Genomic DNA, 23,250 nt, shown 5'->3' on the forward strand with positions numbered 1-23,250 from the left:
CAACACCCAGAACACCACCTGGACGACACAGAGAACACCGTCACAACACCCAGAACAGAAACCTTTAATATCCCATAGGAACAACCAAACAAAGTACATACACAAAACATATCATACTCCAGACCATTCCAACTGATACACAGTGGAATAATGCCCTGCCACCTATTCTAGAGTTACTGCACTCTAGTGGGTTGGTTGATCTCCCTCTCACCTCTAATCGATACCTGTTCAGTACAGGTCTGATGTTGCCAGGTACAGGGTAGATCTGACCGTCTGGTTCGTCCAGCGCAGGCAGATACTCTTCTCCTGACTCTGGGATCTATGAGATGAATAACAATCAAACAACCACGACTCATAGAGTGGGAGAAAAATCACGGAGCGAGAGGAAAAAGAACAGAGAATGAATTCCCCCTCGACTCAGCTTTACAAAACTATGAATTCCCCCCTCGACTCAGCATTACTAAACTATGAATTCCCCCTCAACTCAGCTTTACTAAACTATGAATTCCCCTTCAACTCAGCTTTACTAAACTATGAATTCCCCCTCAACTCAGCTTTACTAAACTATGAATTCCCCTCGACTCAGCTTTACTAAACTATGAATTCCCCTCGACTCGGCTTTACTAAACTATGAATTCCCCCTCGACTCAGCTTTACTAAACTATGAATTCCCCTTCAACTCAGCTTTACTAAACTTTGAATTCCCCTTCAACTCAGCTTTACTAAACTTTGAATTCCCCTTCAACTCAGCTTTACTAAACTTTGAATTCCCCCTCGACTCAGCTTTACTAAACTATGAATTCCCCCTCAACTCAGCTTGACAGAATAGAAAACAAACATATCCATTGTACTATATAGGGGAATATGTTTCATGTTGTGCCTCAGTCTCCAGTAAGGTCTTACCTGTATGAGCTCAAAGGCCCCCAGCAGTTCTCCTCCAGACTGGGATCCAGAAAACAGAGGACTGTACTGGAGCTGGGGAGGAGAGTAGGGCTGCTCTGACACCCTCACCACGGGCACTGCCACCGTGCTGCCCAGGTACTCTGCCTTGCCCTGGGGGGGGGGGGGGGGGGGGGGGGGGGAGAAGCACAAGATACATAGAGGTGAATAAATATGTGCTTAAATCTCAGAGCACAGAGACAAATCCTCATGGGTGTTAAGTTCATGTTTTAAGTATCCCTATACTTCTGTTATTACGGGGCTATCACTCAGTCAAGAGTGCGCCTGCGCAGGGAGTGAGAGGGTTGATGGACCTAGCCTTGTAGTGTGTTCATATAGTATAGTAAACTTTGTTAAACTGGAACCTTGTCGTTGTGTCATTTCGAGTTAACAATGGGTGCTGGATAGCTACCCAATTTTAATAGTCTGTCCCAACACGAGACACTCCAACCGGATTATAAATCAATTCTGTAAAGGTCACTGTCGTCAAGGGATTCACTTAAACCAATATATTTTCACCTTTGATTATTATTTAACCTTTAAACTTTACATTTTAAGTGATGAAATGATATCCTGGGTGCCAGTCTGTTTCTGATCTCTTGCCAACGTGAGCACCAAGAGATCAGAAACAGACTTGGCACTGTGTCTGTTGAAACGAAGGCATATCGTAACGTCAGAGAAGGGGGTGTTGGTCTGTTGAAACGAAGGCATATCGTAACGTCAGAGAAGGGGGTGTTGGTCTGTTGAAACGAAGGCATATCGTAACGTCAGAGAAGGGGGTGTTGGTCTGTTGAAACGAAGGCATATCGTAACGTCAGAGAAGGGGGTGTTGGTCTGTTGAAACGAAGGCATATCGTAACGTCAGAGAAGGGGGTGTTGGTCTGTTGAAACGAAGGCATATCGTAACGTCAGAGAAGGGGGTGTTGGTCTGTTGAAACGAAGGCATATCGTAACGTCAGAGAAGGGGGTGTTGGTCTGTTGAAACGAAGGCATATCGTAACGTCAGAGAAGGGGGTGTTGGTCTGTTGAAACGAAGGCATATCGTAACGTCAGAGAAGGGGGTGTTGGTTTGTTGAAACGAAGGCATATCGTAACGTCAGAGAAGGGGGTGTTGGTCTGTTGAAACGAAGGCATATCGTAACGTCAGAGAAGGGGGTGTTGGTTTGTTAGCTCACCAGAGCGTCGTCATCATACACCTCGATGACGATGCACGGTGGCTCCTGCTCCAGGTGCGCTAGGTCTCCATGCAGCGTGACCCGGGTCATCAACAACATCTGGTTCCAGGTCGGGGTTAACGTCTGGTTGATGATCTAAGAGGTACAGGGAGCACTTAGAACCACGACTGGGGTCAGAGGTAGAACTTGGTGCCACAGATTGGGGCATAGGTAGAACGTAGTGCCACAGATTGGGTCAGAGGTAGAACTTAGTGCCACAGATTGGGTCATAGGTAGAACACAGTGCCACCGATTGGATCATAGGTAGAACTTAGTGTCACCGATTGGGTCATAGGTAGAACTTAGTGCCACAGAATGGGTCAGAGGTAGAAGTTAGTGCCACAGATTGGGTCAAAGGTAGAACTTAGTGCCACAGATTGGGTCAGTGGTGGAACGTAGTGCCACAGATTAGGTCAGAGGTGGAACTTAGTGCCACAGATTGGGTCAGAGCTAGAACTTAGTGCCACAGATTGGGTCAGAGGTAGAATTTAGTGACACAGATTGGGTCAGAGGTAGAATTTAGTGCCACAGATTGGGTCAGAGGTAGAATTTAGTGCCACAGATTGGGTCAGAGGTAGAATTTAGTGCCACAGATTGGGTCAGAGGTAGAATTTAGTACCACAGATTGGGTCAGAGGTAGAATTTAGTGCCACAGATTGGGTCAGAGGTAGAATTTAGTGCCACAGATTGGGTCAGAGGTAGAATTTAGTGCCACAGATTGGGTCAGAGGTAGAACTTAGTGCCACAGATTGGGTCAGAGGTAGAACTTAGTGCCACAGATTGGGTCAGAGGTAGAATTTAGTGCCACAGATTGGGTCAGAGGTAGAACTTAGTGCCACAGATTGGGTCAGAGGTATAATTTAGTGCCACAGATTGGGTCAGAGGTAGAACTTAGTGCCACAGATTGGGTCAGAGGTATAATTTAGTGCCACAGATTGGGTCAGAGGTAGAATTTAGTGACACAGATTGGGTCAGAGGTAGAATTTAGTGACACAGTTTGGGTCAGAGGTAGAACTAAGAAACATGGCTGGGGTTAGTAAGTCAGGAAATGAATCGAAACTCTCAAAGTAAATAGCACTTGGAAACTTAGCTCATCTAATGAATGAAAACAGATGGATAACTCCAACCCTGGTTAGAACTACCCCCCTCAAAGGCCCCTTTTCTTCTTAGGGACCTTCTCTGTAGCTAGATCCTATGAGAGTTTGTGGACCTTACGGCCGTGGTGTGGCTATGTGTCAGGAAGGTGACCCTGGCGAAGGGGTCTGAGAGTCCTGTAGTGTCTGCTGCTATCAGCCCTCGAGCCTGGTACATGTGGGCGCGCATCTGGAACTTGTGCTCGTCTGGAGGGAAGAGAAACAGGTTATTATTCCTAAAATCAATGTCTGTCTGTCTCTCCCTCTCTCTCTCTCTGTCTATCTATCTGTCTGTCTGTCTGTCTGTCTGTCTGTCTGTCTGTCTGTCTGTCTGTCTGGCACTCTCTCTCTCTCTCTGTCTGTCTGTCTCGCCCTCTCTCTCTCTCTGTCTATCTATCTATCTATCTATCTATCTATCTGTCTGTCTGTCTGTCTGTCTGTCTGGCACTCTCTCTCTCTCTCTCTCTCTCTCTCTGTCTGTCTGTCTGTCTGTCTGTCTGTCTGTCTGTCTGTCTGTCTGTCTGTCTGTCTGTCTGTCTGTCTCGCCCTCTCTCTGTCTGTCTGTCTCGCCCTCTCTCTCTCTCTCTGTCTGTCTGTCTGTCTGTCTCGCCCTCTCTCTCTCTCTCTCTCTCTCTGTCTGTCTGTCTGTCTCGCCCTCTCTCTCTCTGTCTGTCTGTCTGTCTGTCTGTCTCGCCCTCTCTCTGTCTGTCTGTCTCGCCCTCTCTCTCTCTCTCTCTCTGTCTGTCTGTCTGTCTGTCTGTCTGTCTGTCTGTCTGTCTGTCTGTCTGTCTGTCTGTCTGTCTGTCTGTCTGTCCGTCCGTCCGTCCGTCCGTCCGTCCGTCCGTCCGTCCGTCCGTCCGTCCGTCCGTCCGTCCGTCCGTCTGTCTATCCGTCTGTCCGTCCGTCTGTCTGTCTCTCCATCTCTCCGTCTCTCTGTCGGTCCGTCCGTCTGTCTGTCTCGCCCTCTCTCGCTCTGTCTGTCTGTCTGTCTATCCGCCCGTCCGTCCGTATCTCTCTATCTATCTATCGTACCTCTATATTCCAGATGTACAGGTAGGTTGCCAGGTAGAAGCTGCTCCTCAGTGGCGCCCCCATTGGGCTCAAACCCTCCAGGCAGGTTATCCAGCATATGAGAGGAGTCTCTGGAGCTGCCCAGCCACAGGTACACGTCCAGTTTGGCCTGAATTGACCAGCCTGCTACACGCTTCCCTGGTGGCTGGGGCAGTAAAGGAGAGGACATCACAAGACTGGCACTCTATTTACTATATAGTGTAGTACATTTGGACTGAACTGACCAGCCAGCTACAGTCTTCCCTGGTGGCTGGGGCAGAAAAGGAGAGGACATCAAACTGTGCACCCTAATCCCTATATAGAACACTACTTTAGTGCCTGTGAAAATCACTTCTCTCACTACTGGTATATAGTACCAGTCAAAAGTTTGGAAACACCTACTAATTCTAGGGTTTTTCTTTATTTTTACTATTTTCTACATTGTGTAATAATAGTGAAGACATCAAAACCATGAAATAACACATATGGAATTATGTAGTAACCCAAAAAAGTTAAACAAATCAAAATCTATTTTATATTTGAGATTCTTCAAATAGCCACCATGATGACAGCTTTGCGCACTCTTGACATTCTCTCAACCAGCTTCACCTGGAATGCTGTTCTTGCCTTAATATGGACTTGGTCTTTTAGCAAATAGGGCTGTCTTCTGTATACCACCCCTACCTTGTGACAGCACAACTGATCAGCTCAAATGCATTAAGAAGAAAAGAAATTAGACAAATTCACTTTTAAGAAGGCACAATGCATTCCAGGTGACTACCTCGTGAAGCTGGTTGAGAGAATGCCAAGAGTGTGTAAAGCTGTCATCAAGGCAAAGGGTGACTACTTTGAAAAATCTCAAATATAAAATATATTTTGATTTGTTTAACATCGTTTTGATATCTTTAGTATTATTCTACAATGTACAAAATAGTAGATATAAAGAAAAACCCTGGAATGAGTAGGTGTATCCAAAACCTCTGACTGGTACTGTATAAAACCCATGAATTAAAATGTAAATGAGCTATATTATAAGGACATCTACAGTACACTCTCTACTCATCCTGTTTGTGAAAATGATGAGTTTAAGCACAGCCCAAAAATAATTGGAGAGGTGCTGGAGACAGGAACAGCCATGACTGCTGTGAGTCTCTTTACCTTCAAGAATAAAGTCTGGATCTTGCCACAGTCTTTGCCTCTCTCCTCAGGGCTGGCAGAGTAGATCAGGTCACGGGCAGTGATGCGGGCATACGCCACACGCTTGTTGTTACTCAGCATCCACACAAACACATCTGGGATGGTATGCTGGGGCTAATGGAGAGAGATAGGAGAGAAACCAACTCAGTGTCATCTCTGGGATACACACGGTCAATATGCTACTCACACACACAGACACACCTCTTCCACTAGGAATCTCAGTTTCTGTGTGAGTTTTAGGGCCTCCTGCAACATCTCCTTCATACTGCGAGCCTTCCTCTTCCCCTCCGAGATGGTTTCTGCCTTTCCAACCATACTCTCCTGTAGGAGGGACATCATCATCATCATCACCATCATCATCATCACCATTATCATCATAATCACCACCATCATCACCACCATCATCATCACCATTATCACCACCACCATCATCGCCACCATCATCACCACCATTATCACCACCATTATCACCACCATCATCACCACCATCATCATAATCACCACCACCATTATCACCACCACCACCATCGCCACCATCATCGCCACCATCATCGCCACCATTATCACCACCATCATCACCACCATCATCATCATAATCACCACCACCATTATCATCATCATCATCATCATCACCACCATCACCACCGTCATCACCACCATCATCATCATCATCACCACCATCACCATCATAATCACCACCATCATCATCATCATCACCATCATCATCATCATCATCACCACCATTATCACCACCATCATCACCACCATTATCACCACCATCATCACCACCATCATCATCATCACCACCATCATTTATCAATACTGTCTCAGAAGGAAGGTTCTAGAGGCCAGAGCACCAACCAGCTCCTGTTTACACATGGTGAGGCGTTTCTTATCCAACATGGTCAAATGGTTCATTCTCACTTTCCCTTCTGCAAAGGCTATGAATCTCCTGCAGCAGAACAGACACACACACACACACACACACACACACACACACACACACACACACACACACACACACACACACACACACACACACACACACACACACACACACACACACACACACACACACACACACACACACACACGAGTTACCATCAGTACCAGAACACATGCACCACATAGTCAACAGTGTAGTCAGTTTCCACCATATAGTCAACAGTGTAGTCAGTTTCCACCATATAGTCAACAGTGTTGTCAGTTTCCACCATATAGTCAACAGTGTTGTCAGTTTCCACCATATAGTCAACAGTGTAGTCAGTTTCCACCATATAGTCAACAGTGTTGTCAGTTTCCACCATATAGTCAACAGTGTAGTCAGTTTCCACCATATAGTCAACAGTGTAGTCAGTTTCCACCATATAGGCAACAGTGTAGTCAGTTTCCACCATATAGTCAACAGTGTTGTCAGTTTCCACCATATAGTCAACAGTGTAGTCAGTTTCCACCATATAGTCAACAGTGTAGTCAGTTTCCACCATATAGTCAACAGTGTAGTCAGTTTCCACCATATAGTCAACAGTGTAGTCAGTTTCCACCATATAGTCGACAGTGTTGTCAGTTTCCACCATATAGTCAACAGTGTAGTCAGTTTCCACCATATAGTCAACAGTGTTGTCAGTTTACACCATATAGTTAACAGTGTAGTCAGTTTCCACCATATAGTCAACAGTGTAGTCAGTTTCCACCATATAGTCAAAAGTGTAGTCAGTTTCCACCATATAGTCAACAGTGTTATCAGTTTCCACCATATAGTCAACAGTGTTATCAGTTTCCACCATATAGTCAACAGTGTTGTCAGTTTCCACCATATAGTCAACAGTGTTGTGTGGTATCCCAGGAGGTCTACCCCGGGGGATGGTAATAGAGGTGAGGTACGTGATGCGACGTTGGCTCCCTCTGCTGGGAGATACATGAGCTGGGCACCCCGACACGGACAGCTCTAAGTGGAGGTAATTAGGGGAAAGTGCCAACCAGCCGTGGAGGCCAAATAAAAGGAGTACTATGGGAAACCGCGAGAGAGAACCGGGAGAGACCGACACAGAGCCTAAGCTGAGGAGAAGAACCGAGCCAACCTGATGTGATTTACTTTATTTTACAGACTAGTAAAGTTGTGTTTGCTGACTAAAACCTCCCGGGTCTCTGTGTTAATCTCTGGCACGCTCAACTGAACACCACCACCGGTTTACCACAGTTGTCAGTATCATCAGTTTGATGGTGTCGTCTAGGTTACCTACCTGGCGTCCATGATAAACTCATGAAAGACTCGGCGCGCGAGAGCTTCCGTTCCTGGATCTGACAACTTGTTCAGGTCATCTGCCTTGGCCACGCCTTCTTCCTGTGTGGAATATGATGACATCACCGCAATGACATCACCACTCAAATAGGGTACAAACACGTGACGTACCATTACAATGGTATTACTAGAGTCCATGTTAGTACCCTGTCTAAACCATGTAATGGTATCACTAGAGTCCATGTTAGTACCCTGTCTAAACCATGTAATGGTATCACTAGAGTCCATGTTAGTACCCTGTCTAAACCATGTAATGGTATTACTAGAGTCCATGTTAGTACCCTGTCTAAACCATGTAATGGTATTACTAGAGTCCATGTTAGTACCCTGTCTAAACCATGTAATGGTATCACTAGAGTCCATGTTAGTACCCTGTCTAAACCATGTAATGGTATCACTAGAGTCCATGTTAGTACCCTGTCTAAACCATGTAATGGTATTACTAGAGTCCATGTTAGTACCCTGTCTAAACCATGTAATGGTATTACTAGAGTCCATGTTAGTACCCTGTCTAAACCATGTAATGGTATTACTAGAGTCCATGTTAGTACCCTGTCTAAACCATGTAATGGTATTACTAGAGTCCATGTTAGTACCCTGTCTAAACCATGTAATGGTATTACTAGAGTCCATGTTAGTACCCTGTCTAAACCATGTAATGGTATTACTAGAGTCCATGTTAGTACCCTGTCTAAACCATGTAATGGTATTACTAGAGTCCATGTTAGTACCCTGTCTAAACCATGTAATGGTATTACTAGAGTCCATGTTAGTACCCTGTCTAAACCATGTAATGGTATTACTAGAGTCCATGTTAGTACCCTGTCTAAACCATGTAATGGTATTACTAGAGTCCATGTTAGTACCCTGTCTAAACCATGTAATGGTATTACTAGAGTCCATGTTAGTACCCTGTCTAAACCACGTAATGGTATTACTAGAGTCCATGTTAGTACCCTGTCTAAACCACGTAATGGTATTACTAGAGTCCATGTTAGTACCCTGTCTAAACCACGTAATGGTATTACTAGAGTCCATGTTAGTACCCTGTCTAAACCATGTAATGGTATTACTAGAGTCCATGTTAGTACCCTGTCTAAACCATGTAATGGTATTACTAGAGTCCATGTTAGTACCCTGTCTAAACCATGTAATGGTATTACTAGAGTCCATGTTAGTACCCTGTCTAAACCATGTAATGGTATTACTAGAGTCCATGTTAGTACCCTGTCTAAACCATGTAATGGTATTACTAGAGTCCATGTTAGTACCCTGTCTAAACCATGTAATGGTATTACTAGAGTCCATGTTAGTACCCTGTCTAAACCATGTAATGGTATCACTAGAGTCCATGTTAGTACCCTGTCTAAACCATGTAATGGTATTACTAGAGTCCATGTTAGTACCCTGTCTAAACCATGTAATGGTATTACTAGAGTCCATGTTAGTACCCTGTCTAAACCATGTAATGGTATTACTAGAGTCCATGTTAGTACCCTGTCTAAACCATGTAATGGTATTACTAGAGTCCATGTTAGTACCCTGTCTAAACCATGTAATGGTATTACTAGAGTCCATGTTAGTACCCTGTCTAAACCATGTAATGGTATTACTAGAGTCCATGTTAGTACCCTGTCTAAACCATGTAATGGTATTACTAGAGTCCATGTTAGTACCCTGTCTAAACCATGTAATGGTATTACTAGAGTCCATGTTAGTACCCTGTCTAAACCATGTAATGGTATTACTAGAGTCCATGTTAGTACCCTGTCTAAACCATGTAATGGTATTACTAGAGTCCATGTTAGTACCCTGTCTAAACCATGTAATGGTATTACTAGAGTCCATGTTAGTACCCTGTCTAAACCATGTAATGGTATTACTAGAGTCCATGTTAGTACCCTGTCTAAACCATGTAATGGTATTACTAGAGTCCATGTTAGTACCCTGTCTAAACCATGTAATGGTATTACTAGAGTCCATGTTAGTACCCTGTCTAAACCATGTAATGGTATTACTAGAGTCCATGTTAGTACCCTGTCTAAACCATGTAATGGTATTACTAGAGTCCATGTTAGTACCCTGTCTAAACCATGTAATGGTATTACTAGAGTCCATGTTAGTACCCTGTCTAAACCATGTAATGGTATTACTAGAGTCCATGTTAGTACCCTGTCTAAACCATGTAATGGTATTACTAGAGTCCATGTTAGTACCCTGTCTAAACCATTACAATGGTATTACTAGAGTCCATGTTAGTACCCTGTCTAAACCATGTAATGGTATTACTAGAGTCCATGTTAGTACCCTGTCTAAACCATGTAATGGTATTACTAGAGTCCATGTTAGTACCCTGTCTAAACCATGTAATGGTATTACTAGAGTCCATGTTAGTACCCTGTCTAAACCATGTAATGGTATTACTAGAGTCCATGTTAGTACCCTGTCTAAACCATTACAATGGTATTACTAGAGTCCATGTTAGTACCCTGTCTAAACCATTACAATGGTATTACTAGAGTCCATGTTAGTACCCTGTCTAAACCATGTAATGGTATCACTAGAGTCCATGTTAGTACCCTGTCTAAACCATGTAATGGTATTACTAGAGTCCATGTTAGTACCCTGTCTAAACCATGTAATGGTATTACTAGAGTCCATGTTAGTACCCTGTCTAAACCATGTAATGGTATTACTAGAGTCCATGTTAGTACCCTGTCTAAACCATGTAATGGTATAACTAGAGTCCATGTTAGTACCCTGTCTAAACCATGTAATGGTATTACTAGAGTCCATGTTAGTACCCTGTCTAAACCATGTAATGGTATTACTAGAGTCCATGTTAGTACCCTGTCTAAACCATGTAATGGTATTACTAGAGTCCATGTTAGTACCCTGTCTAAACCATGTAATGGTATTACTAGAGTCCATGTTAGTACCCTGTCTAAACCATGTAATGGTATTACTAGAGTCCATGTTAGTACCCTGTCTAAACCATGTAATGGTATCACTAGAGTCCATGTTAGTACCCTGTCTAAACCATGTAATGGTATCACTAGAGTCCATGTTAGTACCCTGTCTAAACCATGTAATGGTATTACTAGAGTCCATGTTAGTACCCTGTCTAAACCATGTAATGGTATTACTAGAGTCCATGTTAGTACCCTGTCTAAACCATGTAATGGTATCACTAGAGTCCATGTTAGTACCCTGTCTAAACCATGTAATGGTATCACTAGAGTCCATGTTAGTACCCTGTCTAAACCATGTAATGGTATTACTAGAGTCCATGTTAGTACCCTGTCTAAACCATGTAATGGTATTACTAGAGTCCATGTTAGTACCCTGTCTAAACCATGTAATGGTATTACTAGAGTCCATGTTAGTACCCTGTCTAAACCATGTAATGGTATTACTAGAGTCCATGTTAGTACCCTGTCTAAACCATGTAATGGTATTACTAGAGTCCATGTTAGTACCCTGTCTAAACCATGTAATGGTATTACTAGAGTCCATGTTAGTACCCTGTCTAAACCATGTAATGGTATTACTAGAGTCCATGTTAGTACCCTGTCTAAACCATGTAATGGTATTACTAGAGTCCATGTTAGTACCCTGTCTAAACCATGTAATGGTATTACTAGAGTCCATGTTAGTACCCTGTCTAAACCATGTAATGGTATTACTAGAGTCCATGTTAGTACCCTGTCTAAACCATGTAATGGTATTACTAGAGTCCATGTTAGTACCCTGTCTAAACCACGTAATGGTATTACTAGAGTCCATGTTAGTACCCTGTCTAAACCACGTAATGGTATTACTAGAGTCCATGTTAGTACCCTGTCTAAACCACGTAATGGTATTACTAGAGTCCATGTTAGTACCCTGTCTAAACCACGTAATGGTATTACTAGAGTCCATGTTAGTACCCTGTCTAAACCATGTAATGGTATTACTAGAGTCCATGTTAGTACCCTGTCTAAACCATGTAATGGTATTACTAGAGTCCATGTTAGTACCCTGTCTAAACCATGTAATGGTATTACTAGAGTCCATGTTAGTACCCTGTCTAAACCATGTAATGGTATTACTAGAGTCCATGTTAGTACCCTGTCTAAACCATGTAATGGTATTACTAGAGTCCATGTTAGTACCCTGTCTAAACCATGTAATGGTATCACTAGAGTCCATGTTAGTACCCTGTCTAAACCATGTAATGGTATTACTAGAGTCCATGTTAGTACCCTGTCTAAACCATGTAATGGTATTACTAGAGTCCATGTTAGTACCCTGTCTAAACCATGTAATGGTATTACTAGAGTCCATGTTAGTACCCTGTCTAAACCATGTAATGGTATTACTAGAGTCCATGTTAGTACCCTGTCTAAACCATGTAATGGTATTACTAGAGTCCATGTTAGTACCCTGTCTAAACCATGTAATGGTATTACTAGAGTCCATGTTAGTACCCTGTCTAAACCATGTAATGGTATTACTAGAGTCCATGTTAGTACCCTGTCTAAACCATGTAATGGTATTACTAGAGTCCATGTTAGTACCCTGTCTAAACCATGTAATGGTATTACTAGAGTCCATGTTAGTACCCTGTCTAAACCATGTAATGGTATTACTAGAGTCCATGTTAGTACCCTGTCTAAACCATGTAATGGTATTACTAGAGTCCATGTTAGTACCCTGTCTAAACCATGTAATGGTATTACTAGAGTCCATGTTAGTACCCTGTCTAAACCATGTAATGGTATTACTAGAGTCCATGTTAGTACCCTGTCTAAACCATGTAATGGTATTACTAGAGTCCATGTTAGTACCCTGTCTAAACCATGTAATGGTATTACTAGAGTCCATGTTAGTACCCTGTCTAAACCATGTAATGGTATTACTAGAGTCCATGTTAGTACCCTGTCTAAACCATGTAATGGTATTACTAGAGTCCATGTTAGTACCCTGTCTAAACCATGTAATGGTATTACTAGAGTCCATGTTAGTACCCTGTCTAAACCATGTAATGGTATTACTAGAGTCCATGTTAGTACCCTGTCTAAACCATGTAATGGTATTACTAGAGTCCATGTTAGTACCCTGTCTAAACCATTACAATGGTATTACTAGAGTCCATGTTAGTACCCTGTCTAAACCATGTAATGGTATTACTAGAGTCCATGTTAGTACCCTGTCTAAACCATGTAATGGTATTACTAGAGTCCATGTTAGTACCCTGTCTAAACCATGTAATGGTATTACTAGAGTCCATGTTAGTACCCTGTCTAAACCATGTAATGGTATTACTAGAGTCCATGTTAGTACCCTGTCTAAACCATTACAATGGTATTACTAGAGTCCATGTTAGTACCCTGTCTAAACCATTACAATGGTATTACTAGAGTCCATGTTAGTACCCTGTCTAAACCATGTAATGGTATCACTAGAGTCCATGTTAGTACCCTGTCTAAACCATGTAATGGTATTACTAGAGTCCATGTTAGTACCCTGTCTAAACCATGTAATGGTATTACTAGAGTCCATGTTAGTACCCTGTCTAAACCATGTAATGGTATTACTAGAGTCCATGTTAGTACCCTGTCTAAACCATGTAATGGTATAACTAGAGTCCATGTTAGTACCCTGTCTAAACCATGTAATGGTATTACTAGAGTCCATGTTAGTACCCTGTCTAAACCATGTAATGGTATTACTAGAGTCCATGTTAGTACCCTGTCTAAACCATGTAATGGTATTACTAGAGTCCATGTTAGTACCCTGTCTAAACCATGTAATGGTATTACTAGAGTCCATGTTAGTACCCTGTCTAAACCATGTAATGGTATTACTAGAGTCCATGTTAGTACCCTGTCTAAACCATGTAATGGTATTACTAGAGTCCATGTTAGTACCCTGTCTAAACCATGTAATGGTATTACTAGAGTCCATGTTAGTACCCTGTCTAAACCATGTAATGGTATTACTAGAGTCCATGTTAGTACCCTGTCTAAACCATGTAATGGTATCACTAGAGTCCATGTTAGTACCCTGTCTAAACCATGTAATGGTATTACTAGAGTCCATGTTAGTACCCTGTCTAAACCATGTAATGGTATTACTAGAGTCCATGTTAGTACCCTGTCTAAACCATGTAATGGTATTACTAGAGTCCATGTTAGTACCCTGTCTAAACCATGTAATGGTATTACTAGAGTCCATGTTAGTACCCTGTCTAAACCATGTAATGGTATTACTAGAGTCCATGTTTGTACCCTGTCTAAACCATGTAATGGTATTACTAGAGTCCATGTTTGTACCCTGTCTAAACCATGTAATGGTATTACTAGAGTCCATGTTAGTACCCTGTCTAAACCATGTAATGGTATAACTAGAGTCCATGTTAGTACCCTGTCTAAACCATGTAATGGTATTACTAGAGTCCATGTTAGTACCCTGTCTAAACCATGTAATGGTATTACTAGAGTCCATGTTAGTACCCTGTCTAAACCATGTAATGGTATTACTAGAGTCCATGTTAGTACCCTGTCTAAACCATGTAATGGTATTACTAGAGTCCATGTTAGTACCCTGTCTAAACCATGTAATGGTATTACTAGAGTCCATGTTAGTACCCTGTCTAAACCATGTAATGGTATCACTAGAGTCCATGTTAGTACCCTGTCTAAACCATGTAATGGTATCACTAGAGTCCATGTTAGTACCCTGTCTAAACCATGTAATGGTATTACTAGAGTCCATGTTAGTACCCTGTCTAAACCATGTAATGGTATTACTAGAGTCCATGTTAGTACCCTGTCTAAACCATGTAATGGTATCACTAGAGTCCATGTTAGTACCCTGTCTAAACCATGTAATGGTATCACTAGAGTCCATGTTAGTACCCTGTCTAAACCATGTAATGGTATTACTAGAGTCCATGTTAGTACCCTGTCTAAACCATGTAATGGTATTACTAGAGTCCATGTTAGTACCCTGTCTAAACCATGTAATGGTATTACTAGAGTCCATGTTAGTACCCTGTCTAAACCATGTAATGGTATTACTAGAGTCCATGTTAGTACCCTGTCTAAACCATGTAATGGTATTACTAGAGTCCATGTTAGTACCCTGTCTAAACCATGTAATGGTATTACTAGAGTCCATGTTAGTACCCTGTCTAAACCATGTAATGGTATTACTAGAGTCCATGTTAGTACCCTGTCTAAACCATGTAATGGTATTACTAGAGTCCATGTTAGTACCCTGTCTAAACCATGTAATGGTATTACTAGAGTCCATGTTAGTACCCTGTCTAAACCATGTAATGGTATTACTAGAGTCCATGTTAGTACCCTGTCTAAACCATGTAATGGTATTACTAGAGTCCATGTTAGTACCCTGTCTAAACCACGTAATGGTATTACTAGAGTCCATGTTAGTACCCTGTCTAAACCACGTAATGGTATTACTAGAGTCCATGTTAGTACCCTGTCTAAACCACGTAATGGTATTACTAGAGTCCATGTTAGTACCCTGTCTAAACCACGTAATGGTATTACTAGAGTCCATGTTAGTACCCTGTCTAAACCATGTAATGGTATTACTAGAGTCCATGTTAGTACCCTGTCTAAACCATGTAATGGTATTACTAGAGTCCATGTTAGTACCCTGTCTAAACCATGTAATGGTATTACTAGAGTCCATGTTAGTACCCTGTCTAAACCATGTAATGGTATTACTAGAGTCCATGTTAGTACCCTGTCTAAACCATGTAATGGTATTACTAGAGTCCATGTTAGTACCCTGTCTAAACCATGTAATGGTATCACTAGAGTCCATGTTAGTACCCTGTCTAAACCATGTAATGGTATTACTAGAGTCCATGTTAGTACCCTGTCTAAACCATGTAATGGTATTACTAGAGTCCATGTTAGTACCCTGTCTAAACCATGTAATGGTATTACTAGAGTCCATGTTAGTACCCTGTCTAAACCATGTAATGGTATTACTAGAGTCCATGTTAGTACCCTGTCTAAACCATGTAATGGTATTACTAGAGTCCATGTTAGTACCCTGTCTAAACCATGTAATGGTATTACTAGAGTCCATGTTAGTACCCTGTCTAAACCATGTAATGGTATTACTAGAGTCCATGTTAGTACCCTGTCTAAACCATGTAATGGTATTACTAGAGTCCATGTTAGTACCCTGTCTAAACCATGTAATGGTATTACTAGAGTCCATGTTAGTACCCTGTCTAAACCATGTAATGGTATTACTAGAGTCCATGTTAGTACCCTGTCTAAACCATGTAATGGTATTACTAGAGTCCATGTTAGTACCCTGTCTAAACCATGTAATGGTATTACTAGAGTCCATGTTAGTACCCTGTCTAAACCATGTAATGGTATTACTAGAGTCCATGTTAGTACCCTGTCTAAACCATGTAATGGTATTACTAGAGTCCATGTTAGTACCCTGTCTAAACCATGTAATGGTATTACTAGAGTCCATGTTAGTACCCTGTCTAAACCATGTAATGGTATTACTAGAGTCCATGTTAGTACCCTGTCTAAACCATGTAATGGTATTACTAGAGTCCATGTTAGTACCCTGTCTAAACCATGTAATGGTATTACTAGAGTCCATGTTAGTACCCTGTCTAAACCATGTAATGGTATTACTAGAGTCCATGTTAGTACCCTGTCTAAACCATGTAATGGTATTACTAGAGTCCATGTTAGTACCCTGTCTAAACCATTACAATGGTATTACTAGAGTCCATGTTAGTACCCTGTCTAAACCATGTAATGGTATTACTAGAGTCCATGTTAGTACCCTGTCTAAACCATGTAATGGTATTACTAGAGTCCATGTTAGTACCCTGTCTAAACCATGTAATGGTATTACTAGAGTCCATGTTAGTACCCTGTCTAAACCATGTAATGGTATTACTAGAGTCCATGTTAGTACCCTGTCTAAACCATTACAATGGTATTACTAGAGTCCATGTTAGTACCCTGTCTAAACCATTACAATGGTATTACTAGAGTCCATGTTAGTACCCTGTCTAAACCATGTAATGGTATCACTAGAGTCCATGTTAGTACCCTGTCTAAACCATGTAATGGTATTACTAGAGTCCATGTTAGTACCCTGTCTAAACCATGTAATGGTATTACTAGAGTCCATGTTAGTACCCTGTCTAAACCATGTAATGGTATTACTAGAGTCCATGTTAGTACCCTGTCTAAACCATGTAATGGTATAACTAGAGTCCATGTTAGTACCCTGTCTAAACCATGTAATGGTATTACTAGAGTCCATGTTAGTACCCTGTCTAAACCATGTAATGGTATTACTAGAGTCCATGTTAGTACCCTGTCTAAACCATGTAATGGTATTACTAGAGTCCATGTTAGTACCCTGTCTAAACCATGTAATGGTATTACTAGAGTCCATGTTAGTACCCTGTCTAAACCATGTAATGGTATTACTAGAGTCCATGTTAGTACCCTGTCTAAACCATGTAATGGTATTACTAGAGTCCATGTTAGTACCCTGTCTAAACCATGTAATGGTATTACTAGAGTCCATGTTAGTACCCTGTCTAAACCATGTAATGGTATTACTAGAGTCCATGTTAGTACCCTGTCTAAACCATGTAATGGTATCACTAGAGTCCATGTTAGTACCCTGTCTAAACCATGTAATGGTATTACTAGAGTCCATGTTAGTACCCTGTCTAAACCATGTAATGGTATTACTAGAGTCCATGTTAGTACCCTGTCTAAACCATGTAATGGTATTACTAGAGTCCATGTTAGTACCCTGTCTAAACCATGTAATGGTATTACTAGAGTCCATGTTTGTACCCTGTCTAAACCATGTAATGGTATTACTAGAGTCCATGTTTGTACCCTGTCTAAACCATGTAATGGTATTACTAGAGTCCATGTTTGTACCCTGTCTAAACCATGTAATGGTATTACTAGAGTCCATGTTAGTACCCTGTCTAAACCATGTAATGGTATTACTAGAGTCCATGTTAGTACCCTGTCTAAACCATGTAATGGTATTACTAGAGTCCATGTTAGTACCCTGTCTAAACCATGTAATGGTATTACTAGAGTCCATGTTAGTACCCTGTCTAAACCATGTAATGGTATTACTAGAGTCCATGTTAGTACCCTGTCTAAACCATGTAATGGTATTACTAGAGTCCATGTTAGTACCCTGTCTAAACCATGTAATGGTATTACTAGAGTCCATGTTAGTACCCTGTCTAAACCATGTAATGGTATTACTAGAGTCCATGTTAGTACCCTGTCTAAACCATGTAATGGTATTACTAGAGTCCATGTTAGTACCCTGTCTAAACCATGTAATGGTATTACTAGAGTCCATGTTAGTACCCTGTCTAAACCATGTAATGGTATTACTAGAGTCCATGTTAGTACCCTGTCTAAACCATGTAATGGTATCACTAGAGTCCATGTTAGTACCCTGTCTAAACCATGTAATGGTATTACTAGAGTCCATGTTAGTACCCTGTCTAAACCATGTAATGGTATTACTAGAGTCCATGTTTGTACCCTGTCTAAACCATGTAATGGTATTACTAGAGTCCATGTTAGTACCCTGTCTAAACCATGTAATGGTATTACTAGAGTCCATGTTAGTACCCTGTCTAAACCATGTAATGGTATTACTAGAGTCCATGTTAGTACCCTGTCTAAACCATGTAATGGTATTACTAGAGTCCATGTTAGTACCCTGTCTAAACCATGTAATGGTATTACTAGAGTCCATGTTTGTACCCTGTCTAAACCATGTAATGGTATTACTAGAGTCCATGTTAGTACCCTGTCTAAACCATGTAATGGTATTACTAGAGTCCATGTTAGTACCCTGTCTAAACCATGTAATGGTATTACTAGAGTCCATGTTAGTACCCTGTCTAAACCATGTAATGGTATTACTAGAGTCCATGTTAGTACCCTGTCTAAACCATGTAATGGTATTACTAGAGTCCATGTTAGTACCCTGTCTAAACCATGTAATGGTATTACTAGAGTCCATGTTAGTACCCTGTCTAAACCATGTAATGGTATTACTAGAGTCCATGTTAGTACCCTGTCTAAACCACGTAATGGTATTACTAGAGTCCATGTTAGTACCCTGTCTAAACCACGTAATGGTATTACTAGAGTCCATGTTAGTACCCTGTCTAAACTATGTAATGGTATTACTAGAGTCCATGTTAGTACCCTGTCTAAACCATGTAATGGTATTACTAGAGTCCATGTTAGTACCCTGTCTAAACCATGTAATGGTATTACTAGAGTCCATGTTTGTACCCTGTCTAAACCATGTAATGGTATTACTAGAGTCCATGTTAGTACCCTGTCTAAACCATGTAATGGTATTACTAGAGTCCATGTTAGTACCCTGTCTAAACCATGTAATGGTATTACTAGAGTCCATGTTAGTACCCTGTCTAAACCATGTAATGGTATTACTAGAGTCCATGTTAGTACCCTGTCTAAACCATGTAATGGTATTACTAGAGTCCATGTTAGTACCCTGTCTAAACCATGTAATGGTATTACTAGAGTCCATGTTAGTACCCTGTCTAAACCATGTAATGGTATTACTAGAGTCCATGTTAGTACCCTGTCTAAACCATGTAATGGTATTACTAGAGTCCATGTTAGTACCCTGTCTAAACCATGTAATGGTATTACTAGAGTCCATGTTAGTACCCTGTCTAAACCATGTAATGGTATTACTAGAGTCCATGTTAGTACCCTGTCTAAACCATGTAATGGTATTACTAGAGTCCATGTTAGTACCCTGTCTAAACCATGTAATGGTATTACTAGAGTCCATGTTAGTACCCTGTCTAAACCATGTAATGGTATTACTAGAGTCCATGTTTGTACCCTGTCTAAACCATGTAATGGTATTACTAGAGTCCATGTTAGTACCCTGTCTAAACCATGTAATGGTATTACTAGAGTCCATGTTAGTACCCTGTCTAAACCATGTAATGGTATTACTAGAGTCCATGTTAGTACCCTGTCTAAACCATGTAATGGTATTACTAGAGTCCATGTTAGTACCCTGTCTAAACCATGTAATGGTATTACTAGAGTCCATGTTAGTACCCTGTCTAAACCATGTAATGGTATTACTAGAGTCCATGTTAGTACCCTGTCTAAACCACGTAATGGTATTACTAGAGTCCATGTTAGTACCCTGTCTAAACCACGTAATGGTATTACTAGAGTCCATGTTAGTACCCTGTCTAAACCATGTAATGGTATTACTAGAGTCCATGTTAGTACCCTGTCTAAACCATGTAATGGTATTACTAGAGTCCATGTTAGTACCCTGTCTAAACCATGTAATGGTATTACTAGAGTCCATGTTAGTACCCTGTCTAAACCATGTAATGGTATTACTAGAGTCCATGTTAGTACCCTGTCTAAACCATGTAATGGTATTACTAGAGTCCATGTTAGTACCCTGTCTAAACCATGTAATGGTATTACTAGAGTCCATGTTAGTACCCTGTCTAAACCATGTAATGGTATTACTAGAGTCCATGTTAGTACCCTGTCTAAACCATGTAATGGTATTACTAGAGTCCATGTTAGTACCCTGTCTAAACCATGTAATGGTATTACTAGAGTCCATGTTAGTACCCTGTCTAAACCATGTAATGGTATTACTAGAGTCCATGTTAGTACCCTGTCTAAACCATGTAATGGTATTACTAGAGTCCATGTTAGTACCCTGTCTAAACCATGTAATGGTATTACTAGAGTCCATGTTTGTACCCTGTCTAAACCATGTAATGGTATTACTAGAGTCCATGTTAGTACCCTGTCTAAACCATGTAATGGTATTACTAGAGTCCATGTTAGTACCCTGTCTAAACCATGTAATGGTATTACTAGAGTCCATGTTAGTACCCTGTCTAAACCATGTAATGGTATTACTAGAGTCCATGTTAGTACCCTGTCTAAACCATGTAATGGTATTACTAGAGTCCATGTTTGTACCCTGTCTAAACCATGTAATGGTATTACTAGAGTCCATGTTAGTACCCTGTCTAAACCATGTAATGGTATTACTAGAGTCCATGTTAGTACCCTGTCTAAACCACGTAATGGTATTACTAGAGTCCATGTTAGTACCCTGTCTAAACCATGTAATGGTATTACTAGAGTCCATGTTAGTACCCTGTCTAAACCATGTAATGGTATTACTAGAGTCCATGTTAGTACCCTGTCTAAACCATGTAATGGTATTACTAGAGTCCATGTTAGTACCCTGTCTAAACCATGTAATGGTATTACTAGAGTCCATGTTTGTACCCTGTCTAAACCATGTAATGGTATTACTAGAGTCCATGTTAGTACCCTGTCTAAACCATGTAATGGTATTACTAGAGTCCATGTTAGTACCCTGTCTAAACCATGTAATGGTATTACTAGAGTCCATGTTAGTACCCTGTCTAAACCATGTAATGGTATTACTAGAGTCCATGTTAGTACCCTGTCTAAACCATGTAATGGTATTACTAGAGTCCATGTTAGTACCCTGTCTAAACCATGTAATGGTATTACTAGAGTCCATGTTAGTACCCTGTCTAAACCATGTAATGGTATTACTAGAGTCCATGTTAGTACCCTGTCTAAACCATGTAATGGTATTACTAGAGTCCATGTTAGTACCCTGTCTAAACCATGTAATGGTATTACTAGAGTCCATGTTAGTACCCTGTCTAAACCATGTAATGGTATTACTAGAGTCCATGTTTGTACCCTGTCTAAACCATGTAATGGTATTACTAGAGTCCATGTTAGTACCCTGTCTAAACCATGTAATGGTATTACTAGAGTCCATGTTAGTACCCTGTCTAAACCATGTAATGGTATTACTAGAGTCCATGTTAGTACCCTGTCTAAACCATGTAATGGTATTACTAGAGTCCATGTTTGTACCCTGTCTAAACCATGTAATGGTATTACTAGAGTCCATGTTAGTACCCTGTCTAAACCATGTAATGGTATTACTAGAGTCCATGTTAGTACCCTGTCTAAACCATGTAATGGTATTACTAGAGTCCATGTTAGTACCCTGTCTAAACCATGTAATGGTATTACTAGAGTCCATGTTAGTACCCTGTCTAAACCATGTAATGGTATTACTAGAGTCCATGTTAGTACCCTGTCTAAACCATGTAATGGTATTACTAGAGTCCATGTTAGTACCCTGTCTAAACCACGTAATGGTATTACTAGAGTCCATGTTAGTACCCTGTCTAAACCATGTAATGGTATTACTAGAGTCCATGTTAGTACCCTGTCTAAACCATGTAATGGTATTACTAGAGTCCATGTTAGTACCCTGTCTAAACCATGTAATGGTATTACTAGAGTCCATGTTAGTACCCTGTCTAAACCATGTAATGGTATTACTAGAGTCCATGTTTGTACCCTGTCTAAACCATGTAATGGTATTACTAGAGTCCATGTTAGTACCCTGTCTAAACCATGTAATGGTATTACTAGAGTCCATGTTTGTACCCTGTCTAAACCATGTAATGGTATCACTAGAGTCCATGTTAGTACCCTGTCTAAACCATGTAATGGTATTACTAGAGTCCATGTTAGTACCCTGTCTAAACCATGTAATGGTATTACTAGAGTCCATGTTAGTACCCTGTCTAAACCATGTAATGGTATTACTAGAGTCCATGTTAGTACCCTGTCTAAACCATGTAATGGTATTACTAGAGTCCATGTTAGTACCCTGTCTAAACCATGTAATGGTATTACTAGAGTCCATGTTAGTACCCTGTCTAAACCATGTAATGGTATTACTAGAGTCCATGTTAGTACCCTGTCTAAACCACGTAATGGTATTACTAGAGTCCATGTTAGTACCCTGTCTAAACCACGTAATGGTATTACTAGAGTCCATGTTAGTACCCTGTCTAAACCATGTAATGGTATTACTAGAGCCCATGTTAGTACCCTGTCTAAACCATGTAATGGTATTACTAGAGTCCATGTTAGTACCCTGTCTAAACCATGTAATGGTATCACTAGAGTCCATGTTAGTACCCTGTCTAAACCATGTAATGGTATTACTAGAGTCCATGTTAGTACCCTGTCTAAACCATGTAATGGTATTACTAGAGTCCATGTTAGTACCCTGTCTAAACCATGTAATGGTATCACTAGAGTCCATGTTAGTACCCTGTCTAAACCATGTAATGGTATCACTAGAGTCCATGTTAGTACCCTGTCTAAACCATGTAATGGTATTACTAGAGTCCATGTTAGTACCCTGTCTAAACCATGTAATGGTATTACTAGAGTCCATGTTAGTACCCTGT

The 23,250-nt window shown here is 40.8% G+C and overlaps 1 protein-coding gene across 2 annotated transcripts in view; it reads right to left on the bottom strand.

The window, feature by feature from the left end:
* The window catches only part of fer1l6 (fer-1 like family member 6), a 75,026-nt gene that overhangs the window by 26,804 nt on the left and 24,972 nt on the right, over positions 1–23,250 (bottom strand). For both annotated transcript variants that reach the window (XM_071340718.1, XM_071340717.1), the window contains exons 14-22: positions 7,777–7,877; positions 6,395–6,485; positions 5,735–5,854; positions 5,495–5,647; positions 4,319–4,502; positions 3,369–3,493; positions 2,115–2,249; positions 904–1,053; positions 212–319 (exon numbers count right to left, since the gene is read on the bottom strand). In XM_071340718.1, coding sequence (XP_071196819.1) covers positions 212–319; positions 904–1,053; positions 2,115–2,249; positions 3,369–3,493; positions 4,319–4,502; positions 5,495–5,647; positions 5,735–5,854; positions 6,395–6,485; positions 7,777–7,877 — 1,167 coding nt within the window. The remainder of the gene's footprint in view (positions 1–211; positions 320–903; positions 1,054–2,114; positions 2,250–3,368; positions 3,494–4,318; positions 4,503–5,494; positions 5,648–5,734; positions 5,855–6,394; positions 6,486–7,776; positions 7,878–23,250) is intronic.

Source organism: Salvelinus alpinus, chromosome 14 (assembly GCF_045679555.1).
Source record: "Salvelinus alpinus chromosome 14, SLU_Salpinus.1, whole genome shotgun sequence".
Lineage (NCBI taxonomy): Eukaryota > Metazoa > Chordata > Actinopteri > Salmoniformes > Salmonidae > Salvelinus > Salvelinus alpinus.